General features: G+C 47.0%; 1 protein-coding gene across 5 annotated transcripts in view; it reads right to left on the minus strand.

Annotated features, from left to right (window-relative positions):
- ASH1L (ASH1 like histone lysine methyltransferase) overlaps positions 1–12,871 on the minus strand; it is a 182,747-nt gene that overhangs the window by 28,734 nt on the left and 141,142 nt on the right. For 4 of the 5 annotated variants that reach the window (XM_039251468.1, XM_039251469.1, XM_039251465.1 and 1 more), the window contains 3 exons: positions 2,910–2,983; positions 1,260–1,305; positions 1,036–1,144 (listed from right to left, as the gene is read on the minus strand). In XM_039251468.1, coding sequence (XP_039107399.1) covers positions 1,036–1,144; positions 1,260–1,305; positions 2,910–2,983 — 229 coding nt within the window. Of the gene's footprint in view, positions 1–1,035; positions 1,145–1,259; positions 1,306–2,909; positions 2,984–11,234; positions 11,340–12,871 lie in introns of all 5 variants that reach the window. The other variant, XM_039251467.1, reaches the window with a different exon arrangement.

Consider the following 12,871-nt stretch of genomic DNA (forward strand, 5'->3'; position numbering starts at 1 on the left):
ATCCCAAGCAGGCCCCATGCTCAGCACACAACCTGATGTGGGGCTGGATCTCATGACCCTGGGATCATGACCAGAGTTGAAACCAAGAGTTGGACGCTCAACCAACCAAGCCACCCAACCCCCCAACAAAGAAGGTACTATTTTCTTTTTTTTCTTTCTTTCTTTTTTTTTTTTTATGTTTTATTTATTTCTAGGAGAGAGAGAGAGAGACAGCGTGAGCAGGGGAGGGTCAGAGAGAGAGGGAGTCACAGACTGAAACAGGCTCCTGGCTCTGAGCTGGCAGTCAGCACAGAGCCCGACGCGGGGCTCGAACCCACAAACCGCGAGATCATGACCCAAGCGAAAGTCGGACGCCTAACCGACTAAGCCACCCAGGTGCCCCAAGAAGGTACTATTTTCATTAGAGGGGTTAAATAACCTTCCTCAGGTCTCATAAGTAGTGAGAGGATTTAAACCTGGGTATGGTTAGACTCTAAGTCTCAATCTTTTTCTGTTACTCTAGTCAGCCCGTGTGATGGACCGAATGTTTGTGCCCCCTCCAAAATGAACAGCTGAAGCCCTAGCCCCCAGTGTGATGGTTATTTGGAGATAGGGCATTTGGGAGGTCAATCGGTTTATATTAGGGTACGAGGGTGGGAGCCTCATGATGAGATTAATGCCCTTCCAGAAAGAGGACCAGAGAGCTCTCTCCCCGCGAGCATGCACTGAGGAAAGGCCACGTGAGCACACAGGGAGAAAGTGGCTGTCTACAAGCCTGGGGCTGGGTCCTCCCCAGACATCAAATCCTTGCACCTTGACCTTGGACTTCCCAGCCTCCAGAACTGTGAGAAGTAAGTTTCTGTTCTCTGAACCACCAGGTCTACGGTACTTGGTCATGGCGGCCCAAGCAGATAGAGACAGCCATCAAGTAGGTTTTATAGATCTTTATGCAGCTTCATGAGAGCAATCCAAAGAGCTTATTTAGCTTTTCCCTCCAAATGAAGCGCCCCGGGTCTGGACGCCTGTGCTGGCAGAGAGACGGAGGCGGGACGGTACCTGTTGAGACAGTCATCCACACAGCCCTTCCTGGCGTCGTCCTCTGGCTTCTTGCAGTTACAGGTGGTGGCCTCGTAACCAGAAAGTGGTTTGACATCGACGTAGACATCTTGAGAGAAGACAGCAAAGGGTACTTTGTAAACACATAGGATCAGTTTGAAGCGCCAGGCTAAGAAGAACATTGATGGTATGACGGCAGAAAAAATAGCTCGCAAGTTACTCACTTGAACGGATTTTTTTATATAGTGGGACATCTGGCTTTTTGTATAGCTAGAAGAAAGAAAAGAAAAATCTTGATATAGCATTTAACTTCAAATGCCAGAGAGCAGCATCAATCACTAAAAATACAAGAAAGTATCCACGTGCCCTGCTCAGATGGGAATATTGATAAGACTTTCTGGGTTGTGTGTATCTGAGGGAAATTCTTGGTGTGATCACTTTTTATCCTGAAATAAAAAGTGACTGACTAGATCAGGGTGAGGTGAGAGAGAAACAGATTCAACAACAGAGGAAATGGTAAATACTTTAAGTGAAAATGCATTTTCAATTATAAGCTTCTTTAGCGTGTTTTACGAGTCTTAAATGAAAATTGCTTAAGGCCTGATTTGCCTTTATGAAAAGCAAGGAAAAGCTGCACAGAGCTTGCTGAGATGGTCGGGGTCGGGGGGCAGAGGCACACGGGGCTGCGGAGATGAGCACCCTGGCCTGCTCAGAATGGGAATTACAGAAAAACACAGGTCACGTTTTAATTAAGGCAATAATTTAGTGAATAGAGGGGAGAGGGAAGGCAGGAAATAAAGCTTTCATATTGCAATTAAGAAAACAAATAAACTGAAAAAATGCTTATGTATTTATTTTGAGAGAGACGGAGCGCATGAGCGAGCCCGAGGAGGGACGGAGGAGAGCGAGGAGCATCCCAAGCAGGCTCCGCACCGTCAGCTCAGAGCCGCACAAGGGGCTTCATGCCACGAACCGAGGGACAGTGACCAGGGCCGAAACCAAGAGCCAAGAGCCCCCCCCCACCCCCCCCACCCCCGATGCCCGATGCCCGAAGAGAGGGCATACGATCCTGCAAGAGACGCGACCGTCGCTTCTCAGTCCGCGGTACGAGCTCTGAGACACATGTCTGACCTACTGACCCTCTCAGATTCGAGAGAGGTCACCGGGGAGAGACTGCACAGAAGGCCCACCGCTTTCGGCTCTCCGAAATGAAACTTGGCTGGAATTCTGGCAAAGCTCAGGAGTCTACTCGCCACATCTGCCTGCCTATTTCCCAAAGCCGTTTCCAGCGCGGGCCGCGGCACACAGCTCACTACAGAAATCCCTGGGGGCGCTTTTCAGTCAGGGAACCAGGAGCAGGAGAGAAAAAAGCACCTTCCCATCTTCAGCTCCCAATTTAAGAAAAGATCTTTTAAAAGTACGTGAGTGTTAAATATTTTCCCTGTTTCCTTTGGTAGAAGATCTCTCTTGTACGTGAAAAATAAGTTCCAAACGGATGGGAAGGAGCCAACAAAAATAAAGCCTGAAATTTCTTAGTGCCGCTGGCAGTACATCTGAACCCTCCCGGGACCTGCATCAACCACGATTCTTGCGGAACACGTCTCCGCCACCAAAATAAAAGCCCAGCATAACACAGAAGGCTGCCCGGGGAGGCAGGGACTCGCTGCTATTCTGAAGTAGGAATACAGGCAAATAGGTCACATTAAATATGGATGCAAATTCATTCTTCTTAGTCTGTAACCTTCATGGGACAGAAGCTTCTCCATGCTTCCTTCCTAAGATGGGGGCATAACAAGGAGGCAGAGCCGGGGACCTGCTGTCACCTCCCCTCCCCCCCCCCCCAGGAGGAAACCTGGTAAGACGGGCTCTTGTACCTGATTGTGTTTCCACTGCCAAAGGATGTCATAGGGAAGCTGGAAGTCAATCCTCTTCTGCCTCAGGTACTTGCCTGCAACAGACACACACGGTCACCTCCGGCGCCCAGGCGCACACAGGCTCGCCCGCCACAAGGCCTCATCCGCGCCGACTAGGAAGATCAAGATTTAATTTCTAATTTCATGGATTTTTCCATCACCAATGTTTAATTTTAGCTACGCTTTTCCATCACCGTCCATGTGGTATTTGCGAAAGACAGATTTTAATAGCAGCCTGAATGAAACAACATTCCAAAAAGTACACAGGTCATTATGAAGGGAACTGAGAATTGTTCGTTTATTAAAATTATTCCCTAGAGCATCTGTTCTCCGTTATTGTAATCGTTATTGTAAATAATCGAAGATGGTCTGTAAGAATGGGAAGTATAAGAATTTTCTAAAGCAGGAGTCCCTGAGTTTAAAGAACTCAAGAGTATTTACACTCAAGTTTACCCTCAGTTAGCGTTTTCTCCGTCTACTGAACCCGGACACCATCAAGCGTCACAGGCCCCCTTCTGCTTTGAAGAGGCGTCTATTTCCCTGCTTTCTGACTTGTCCGTCCTTGAGGTGACTCAGTGCGGGGACACAACGGCCTCCCCGGGGTGGGCGGGGCCCCCACAGAGCGCGCGGGGCGGGCTCCTCCCCCGACCTCCTACGAGGGCACGAGGGCACGCGGCGCCCACCCGTCCCGGTGGGGAAGGTAGTGGTGGGCGGACCCGCTGGCACCTCGCGGGAGCGAAGGCGAGGGGCACAGACCCGCGCCAGAAGAGGGAAGCTGCCGGAAACGAGCCGTGCCGGCACCGTAAGAACATTCAACGTCTCGAGTGCTTTCGATGAAGTCATAAAAATTCTGAGATGTTGACCCACAAGTCAAAAAACGGAGTCCCCGCCACAGCCCAAGGGAAGAGCGCAGCCTGGCAGCCGAGCGGGGGACAGGGCGGGGGACACGGCGGGGGACAGGGCGGGGGGACAGGGCGGGGGACACGGCGGGGGACAGGGCGGGGGGACAGGGCGGGGGACAGGGCGGGGGACACGGCGGGGGACAGGGCGGTGAGCGCGCCGGCCTCTTCCGTGCGGCCTGACTGTCGGTGAGCAGACGGCGATGAGCTGTGGCCCTTTGGGCTCAGGGACCGACGGCGAGTGAAGTGAGCCCATCACTTCAGGAAACCGCTGGAAGGATCTGTTTTCAGTGATAAAATCTGAGTGTGAAGCGAACACTGGAATCGTGGAAAACCCGTGCCCGCCCTCGTGAGACTCTTTAGTTCTGCAGCACTCACTGTCCTCACGAAGTAAGTGGCAAGATCAGCAACGTGAAGGGTTTCGGACACACACGGGGAACCGAAGAGCAGTACGATTCAGCGAATCGGACTGTTTCAGTGACCGACGCATGAAGTGATAAAGTGACAAATGGGTAAAAAATCCATTTATTTTTACTTACTAAAATGTTTTTTTCAAGTTTACTTACTTATCTTGAGAGTGAGAGACAGCACCAGTGGGGGAGGGGCAGAGAGTGAGGGAAACAGAGTCCCAAGCAGGCTGAGCTGCTAGCACAGAGCCCGACGTGGGGCTCAAACTCCCAAAACTGCACGATCAGGACCTGAGCTGAAATCAAGAGTCGGAGGACGCTTAACCCACTGAGCCGCCCAGGTAAAAATTCACTTACGTTCCAAGAGGGACCAAGGACTGTAACGTAACAGAATACAAAAAGTTCCCTGATATTCACACTCCACATTATAATTCACCTTTAAGGAAATATTACATTTATATTTTTGCTGCAGTGTCAAAGAAGAATTATCTGAAATTATTAAAATATTCTTATCTGCATGAGAATAGATTTCTTCATGTATTTGAACCAAAGTAACACCATAATAGATTGAATGCAAAAAAGATTAGGAAGTCCAGAAGTCTTCGATTAATTCTGACATCAAAGAGACTTGCAAAAATGTGAAATAAAGTCACTTTTCTCATTAAATTTTTCTTTGGGAAGGTTATTTCTCATAGAAACATGTATTTATGTTAACACGTAATGCGTAAAGAGTCTGACAGACGTGAGGATACGGCGGCATGGGGTACAGGTGTATCCTGGGAGGAGAACATGGGGACATCAGGTCAATAACGTGGGGGGGATGGCTGGGCTCCACTTGCAGGCAGGCGGCAAAGCTGGATGGGACACGGCACAGTCCGCGGTGAAGAGCGGAAGCACCGTACAGGTTTATCAGAGGGAAGCACACGCTGGCACACTCGAACAATGGGATGTGCAGCTACTGCAGTAAAATGAGGGGTGCACTGACCCACGTGGAAACACCCTCCAAGCTGCAGAAGAATATGGCATGGGCTCATTAAAAACATACTTTAAAACCCTGAAGAGTTATTCGTGGTGGGGACAGCCGGGGAAAGGGCGTGAGGGCACTTTCTGGGTGAGGACACTGTGTAGGAGGGACTGGGTTACGTGGGTCCATGAGGAAAACCCTTAGCGAACGTACATTTAACATTTATGCATTTTATTGATGGTAAATATACCTCAAAAGAAAAGCCTGTAAACAAATACTGAGATCTTGGCTCTGATGTGTGTGCTGACATACTTGGAGGAGGTATACCAATGTCTGCAACTTACTTTGCAGATGAATTAGCAGATGGAGAAATAAATATATGGTAAATCAAAGTCAAAAAATTTTTTAAGTTTATTTGGGGAGTGAGTGAGTGAGCTTGGGGGATGGGCAGAGAGGTGGAGGAGAGAGAGGGGGAGAGAGAAAATCTCAAGCAGGCTCCGTGCAGTCAGCACAGAGCTGAACCTGGAGCTTGAACTCATGAACTATGAGATCATGACCTGAGCCAAAATCAAGAGTTGGACACTTAACCGACTGAGCCACCCAGGCACCCCTCAAAGTCAGATGTTAATGACATAGATACTGCATGTTCACTGCAGAGTTTTTTTCAATTTTTTGCTTACTGAAAAATGCCACAAGAAAGCGCTGGAAGAAAAGTTTGAAAGGGGATATGCTAAATTATTATATTTCTGAGAAGGGCAAGCTTTATTTTTAATTCACACCTTTCTATATTACAACAATTTTTTTTACAAGTATGTAGTCACTGTTTTTTTTTTTTTTTTTTTTAACAGTTTATTCATTTTTGAGAGACAGAGACAGAGTGCGAGCAGGGCAGGGGCAGAGAGAGGGAGACACAGAATCCGAAGCAGGCTCTGGCCTCTGAGCTGTCAGCACAGAGCCTGACGGAGGGCTGTGTGACCTCTGACCTCTGACTACAACAGGTTCTTAGTAATTGCTTTTTGAAATTAACAACAGAACTTTTACTTTTCCTGAACATTTATTGAGTACTGACTGTGTACCAGGTCCCAGACTAGGCTTCTACACAAACCACCTCACATCCTCACCCTACAGACACCACCACAATGTCTCCATTTACTGATTAAAACAACAACTGAGAATCAGAGACAAAGTGACTTTTCCAAGGTCACACAACTAACCCAGATTTTAGCTACATACCAGATTTTAATTTAAAAATTTTTAAAAAACATTTTTATTTATTTTTGAGAGACAGAATGTGAGCGGGATACAGTCAGACAGAGAGGGAGACACAGAATCTGAAGCAGGCTCCAGGCTTTGAGCTGTCCAGTACTGTTTCTTAATAACAATACAAATATAATTTTTTAAAAAGTCAGAATTGGTTCTCAGAAGGTAGTACAAACCCATAATGTAAAGGGTTAACTCCTTTCTTTGCCAGCAATATCTGGTATGTTTTCTTTTCTTTTTTAATGTTTTATTTATTTTTGAGAGAGAGAGGTAGAGACAGCATGAGCAGGGGTGGGTCGAGAGAGAGGGAGATACCGAATTCAAAGACAGGCTCCAGGCTCTGAGCTAGCTGTCAACACACAGAGCCCGAGGCGGGGCTCGAATCCATGAACCGTGAAATCATGACCTGAGCCGAAGTTGGACGCTTAACCGACTGAGCCACCCAGGCGCCCCTATATCTGGTATGTTTTCTGAAGAGGGTGTAAAAGAGTGAAGGAGAATCCAGTAAGTTATACATTTTTAAAAGAATAGTTTCTGGGGCGCCTGGGTGGCTTAGTCGGTTAAGCATCCGACTTTCGCTTAGGTCATGATCTCGCGGTTCGTGGGTTCGAGCCCCGTGTCCGGCTCTGTGCTGACTGCCAGCTCAGAGCCTGGAGCCTGTTTCAGTCTGTGACTCCCTCTCTCTCTGACCCTCCCCTGCTCACGCTGTCTCTCTCTCTCTCTCCTAGAAATAAATAAAATATTTAAAAAAAAAATAAAAAAAAATAAAAGAATAGTTTCTCTAAGAAAGCATTCACATCCACTTCAAGTAACCTCAAAGACACGATTTTTCCCACAGTCCAACATCTTGACTTTGCAATGAGTCTCGGTAGATGTATTAAAAAAGAGGGGCGCCTGGGTGGTCAGGTCAGTTGAGTGTCCGACATCGGCTCAGGTCACGATCTCATGGTTTGTGGGTTGAGCCCCGCGTCGGGCTCTGTGCTGACAGTTCAAGGCCCTCTTTGGATCCTCTCTCCCAGTCTCTCTCTGCTCCTCCCCCGTTTGCATGCTCTCTCTCAAATATAAATAAAAAACATTAAAAAAAAAAAAGAGACAAAGAGAGAGAGAGATAGACAATAGGTCTCAAATAGAGTCACCTGTGCTAAGCCAGGTCACCGGCCCAGGGTTTACTCTCTAACCTAACAGCAGTTTAAAACTCCTCCAGAAACACAGCCTTACCGGGTGGGTGCCCATGACGAAATCGGCTATGCAGCCTGCTCTCCAAGCCCCTAAGGAAGGGGAGTCAGTGCCCTTGGTCCTTCCCCTTCTGCCCTTCCGGACGGCTCCGTGCTGGGTGGGGTGTGTTGTGGAACGAGGCCAGCGACCTCTCAGTTCATTCGGATGAGGTGCCGGTGCCTTTCCTGGCACCATCTGTGACCCCCTCGCCCCCCACCCTGAGGGCCGGGGCGGGGAACGGCGCGCGCTCTCTCCTCTCCTCTAACATCTCTGAAACCAGAGCCAGGTGATGCCCTTCGCAGAAGCGAGACGACCTGAAGGATTTCCTTAATCAAATGCTGTTGGAGAGGATACCGCAGCGGAACCTCAGGAAAATCTCATTTAAAAAAGTGATTCTTTAGGTAATCCACATTTTAAAACTGGCGAAAAAAATCACTTTAGAGCCATCTGAAAGTTGGATGAAATCACATCTTCGGTGGATTTTTCTGATTGGGTGCTAAAGCCTCCAGATCTCAAGTGCTGCCACTTCTCACTAGGAAAGGAGCAGAGAGATCCTTTTCTCTTTGAAAGAAAACGGAATTTGTGCAACAAAGTCATTTTCAAGAGGAGACTTGTTACAAAAGCTCTAAAGTCTTGTGCTGACCTTGAAATCTAACAGGGAGAAGTCATGAGGATTTCCTTTCACAAAATCAGTCCTCACGTGAGGAGGAAATGGATGGACTCAAACATGTCCGCCAACCCCCCGTTGTTAGTGAGGCAGCCAGCGGGCGAGGAGACCAAAGCGGGGGACTCAACAGACAGGGGAAAGAACTTCCTTTTCGTGACGAGATCTTAAACTATGAAACTATGGCAAAAACTTGGCATTTTTTTTTAAAAACAAGAATTAAGTGACTCACTTCAGACAAAGCTCTGTTTACATATAATCTGAGTACTGGTTCGTCACACCGCTGTACAATAGGTAAGAGTTACTCATCTCTTTCTTATCCTGTGTAAATGGTTCTGGTATTCTCTCCTAAGAAAGCTGTAGTAGGAGCCCCTGGGTGGCTCAGTCGGTTCAGTGTCTGACTCTTGATTTTGGTGAGGTCACGATCCTGGGGTCATGGGATCGAGCCCCACATGGGGCTCTGGGCTGAGTGTGGAGCCTGCTTGGAGTTTTCTCACTCTCTGCCCTTCCCCACTTGCGTGCTCTCTGGTCCGGCGGGTCACTGAAAGGCATGGCATATCAATGAAGTGTGGGCCATTTAGGAGGTTATAAATAACGACCAAAAATATTTGGAGGGAACTGCTTAAATTTCACTCAACAAAACGCTAGAATTCAAGGTTTTGGTTTTGCCAGCCTGAGGAAAAAGAAGTGAGCTCCAGAAATATAGGCACAGAGTGATTCCCACCACCCCGTGGACGCCTGCCAGCCCCGGGGCAGGGGCCTTCCCCTATTCTGCTCGCTGCCGGATCTCAAGTATGAGACAGAGGCCTGATGGAACAGCATTTTCCGAATGGACAGACGCAGAGGTGTCTCCCCGAGGAGCCGTGCGGGCTGTCAGGCGGCACCGGCCACCCCCACGGCGTGTGTGGTTTTTTATTCAGCTTTTATCCTAACAACCCGGTGCTCATCACAGTGCTCCCTTAATCCCCATCATCCCCAGTTTCTCCAACCCTATCTTCCTAGACACGGTTTCTTCCTGGCTGGTATACTAATTTACTCCCCCCGGTTTTATTGAGATATAGCTGACGTGCATCACCGTACACGTTTAAGGTGCACAGGACGGTGGAGTGGCTTTCATATACTGCGAAGTAATGTTTAGCGTCCACGAGGCATTTCTTACAGATGCAATAAAGAGGCAGGAGAAAAAGAGAACAGTGTATTTTTCCTCTCCAGAAAACAGCAGGGTCACCTATAGTCGTCGCACCGATCAGTATGTCCTTGGAACTTAACACAGCTCGTAACTGGAGCTTGCACCTTCTGACCCCCTTTCTCCTAACAGCCTCTCTCTCTCTTTGCTTCTGGTGACTGCAAATCCAATCCACTTCATTTTCTTTTTTTCTTGTACAGATTTTGTGTTGTTACTATTTTTTATTCTTATGTAATCTCTACACCTAACATGGGACTTGAACCTACAACCCAGAGATCTAGAGTCGCTTGCTCCCCGGACTGAGCCAGCCAGGTGCCTCATCTCCTTTCCTAGAGGTTGTTTTTAAGATCCCCATGAGTGCAGGTGCAGTGAGGTGACGCAGGGTCTGTGTCTCTCTGTCTGACTTCGGTCACTCAGCATAATGCCCTCAGGGTCCATCCGAGTTGTCACAGAGGGCAGGACTTCCTTCCTTCCTCTTGTTTTCTTTCCTCTTTTTTAACATGGCTGAGAAATATTCTGTTGCATGTATATATGCTTCCTCTTCTTTATGCACTCATCCCTCAGACACTTAGGTTGTTTCCACGTCTTGGCTATTGTACATAATGTTGCTATGAACATGGCGGGGGGGGCACAGCAGATATTTTTTTGAGTTAGTGTTTTCATTTCCTTTGGATATATATCCATAAGTGGAACTGCTGGATCATTTGGTTGTTCTATTTTTATTTTTTCAAGGCTCCTCCATACTGTTTTCCATAATGGCTGTACCAGCACAATTTCTTAAACACAACCAGCTCCTTCCTGCTTTCACATTCATGTGTCATTTCTCCCACCTAAAACTAAATCCTCTCCACCAAATTAAGCCATTTGCCTCATTCTTTCTTTTTATCAAGTTTTATTTAAGTCATCTCTACACCCAATGATAGGCTCGAACTCACGACCTGAGATCAAGAGTTGTGTGATCCAGCAGCTGAGGCAGCCGGGTGTCCGTCTGCCTCAGTCGATTGAGTACCCGACTCTTGATTTCAGCTCAGGTCATGATCCCAGAGTCATGAGATGGAGCCCTGCGTTGGGCTCCGTGCTCTGCATAGGATTTTCTCTCTCTCTGCCCCCTTTCCCCAGCTCTCTGTCTAAAAAAAAAAAAAAAAAAAAAAAAATCTGTAATTTTAACACAGCTATCATAAACAACCATATTCAACCCTGATTACTAGAGCTGTCTGTTCTCTTTTATATGGTTGTTAATGTAATTAAATTTATCAATCTTTTCCAGTGGTTATTTATACATTTTGTGGTTTTCTCTATCCATGTCATAAAAATATTCTATTTATCACACAGCTGATGATTAATATCCAGAATATATAAAGAACCCCTAAAGCTCAAAAACAAGGAACAAATGACTCAACTCAAAAGTGGACGATGACTTGAATTCACATTTCACTAAAGAAGACATACAAACGGCCAAAACAGACATGAAGAGATGCTCACCATCACTACCAGGGAAATGCAAATTGAAACCATATGAGATACCGCTTCACACTCGTTAGGATGGCCATTATGAAAAATAACAAAATGACAAGTGTTATTGAGGATGTGGGGGAACTGAACTCTTGAGAATTGCTGGTGGGGATATAAAAATGGTGCAGCCACTGTGGAAAATAGTACAGCAGTTCCCAAAAAATTAAATATAGACTTACCATATGATCCAGCAAGTCCACTTCTGGGTATATATACAAAAGAATTGAAAGCAGGGTCCTCAATAGACAATTGTAAACCAAGGTTCATAGCAGCATTATTCACAACTGCAAAAAGGTGGAAACAACAGAAATGTCCATCGGCGGATGAATGGATAAAGAAGACATGGAGTGTGTGTATGTGCACACACGCAAAGGGGTCTTATGCAGCATTAAAAAGGAAGGAAAGGCTCATATATGCTAGACCACAGAAGAACCTCAAGGCCATCACGCGAAGTGAAATATGGCAGACACAGAAGGACAAACAGTGGAAGCTCCACGATATGAGGTCCCTCAAAGAGTCAAATTCCTAGTGATAAAAAGAAGAACAGTGGATGCCAGGAGCTGGGGGAATGGGCAACTATTATTTACTTTAGATGGGATTCCCTTCTGGGATGATGAAGGAGTTCTGGAGAGCGATGGAGTGCCGCTGCACAGCCGTGTGGACGTACTTTACGTCACCGAACCTTACAATGAAAAACGGAAATGCAAACTGCAAATTCTAAGTTACACGTAATTTACTACAAGAAAGATAACGTAATGTATCAAAAACCACCATATGCTTTAAATGGGTGAACTGCAGGATATGTGAATAATGCCTCAAAGTTGTTAAAGAATACAGCAGTGTTAACATTTCTTGCTTCATTTATTAAAAAGTTACACGAAAGACTCAATGGGGAAGGGAAGCCTGTAAGTTTACTTACTGTTCTTTCTGCCCTCCTGAAGTTCCAAGGTCCCTTATTTCTTTTCTTTTTTAAGAACAAAATGTGTATTTATTTTGAGAGATGGAGAGTACGAGCAGGTGAGGGGCAGAGAGAAAGGGAGAGAGAGAATCCCAGGTAGGCTCTGCACCATCAGCGTAGAACCTGACGTGGAACTCGAACCCACGAACCCTGACATCATGACCTGAGCCGAAATCAAGAGCCGGATGCCTAAACAAATGAGCCCCCCAGGCACCCCTAGTTCTTTTCTGTTTAGAGAACTTCCTTTACACACAGGGTAAGTCTCCTGGCAACACACTCTTTTAGTCATTATCCTTCGTCTCCGAATGCTTTGATCCCACGTCACTCCTGCGGGGTTATTTTTACTGGCTGTGGAATGTGGTTAGACGATTTCTCTCGCAGCAGTGCTGTGCCATCTCCCCGGATTCACACGAGCAACCCACGGCCGTCTGATTGTGTTTGCTGCCTCCGCAGGCAGGGACCCACTTCTCTCTCGCAGTTGTAAAGTTGCTCTGACTTTGGTGAGTGAGTGGCAGGGGGCCTGTGACAGGTCCCAGCAGGGGTCTCCTCGAGGGCGTCCTGTTGGGTTTGAGCCTCTTCCTCAACCAGTAGTTTTAGGTCTTCTGCCAAATCTGGGAAACCTTCAGCCATTATCAATACAAGTGGTTTCCATCTCCGCCCTCCTCCTCTCCTTCCAGCACAGAGAATACCAACTTCCCTTTCGTCATGATGCCGCAGCCCGCGTGTGCATGCTGTGTGTGTGTGTGTTTTAATGTCTACTTTCTTTTTGTGCAGACTGGATAATCTTCCATCGCCTGGTCCACAGATTCTTGTGCCTTCTTCATCTCGCTGCTGAGCACATCCCTAAGCTTTTGTTTT

This window comes from Hyaena hyaena, unplaced genomic scaffold (genome assembly GCF_003009895.1).
Source record: "Hyaena hyaena isolate Hyena2069 unplaced genomic scaffold, ASM300989v1 scaffold_385, whole genome shotgun sequence".
NCBI lineage: Eukaryota > Metazoa > Chordata > Mammalia > Carnivora > Hyaenidae > Hyaena > Hyaena hyaena.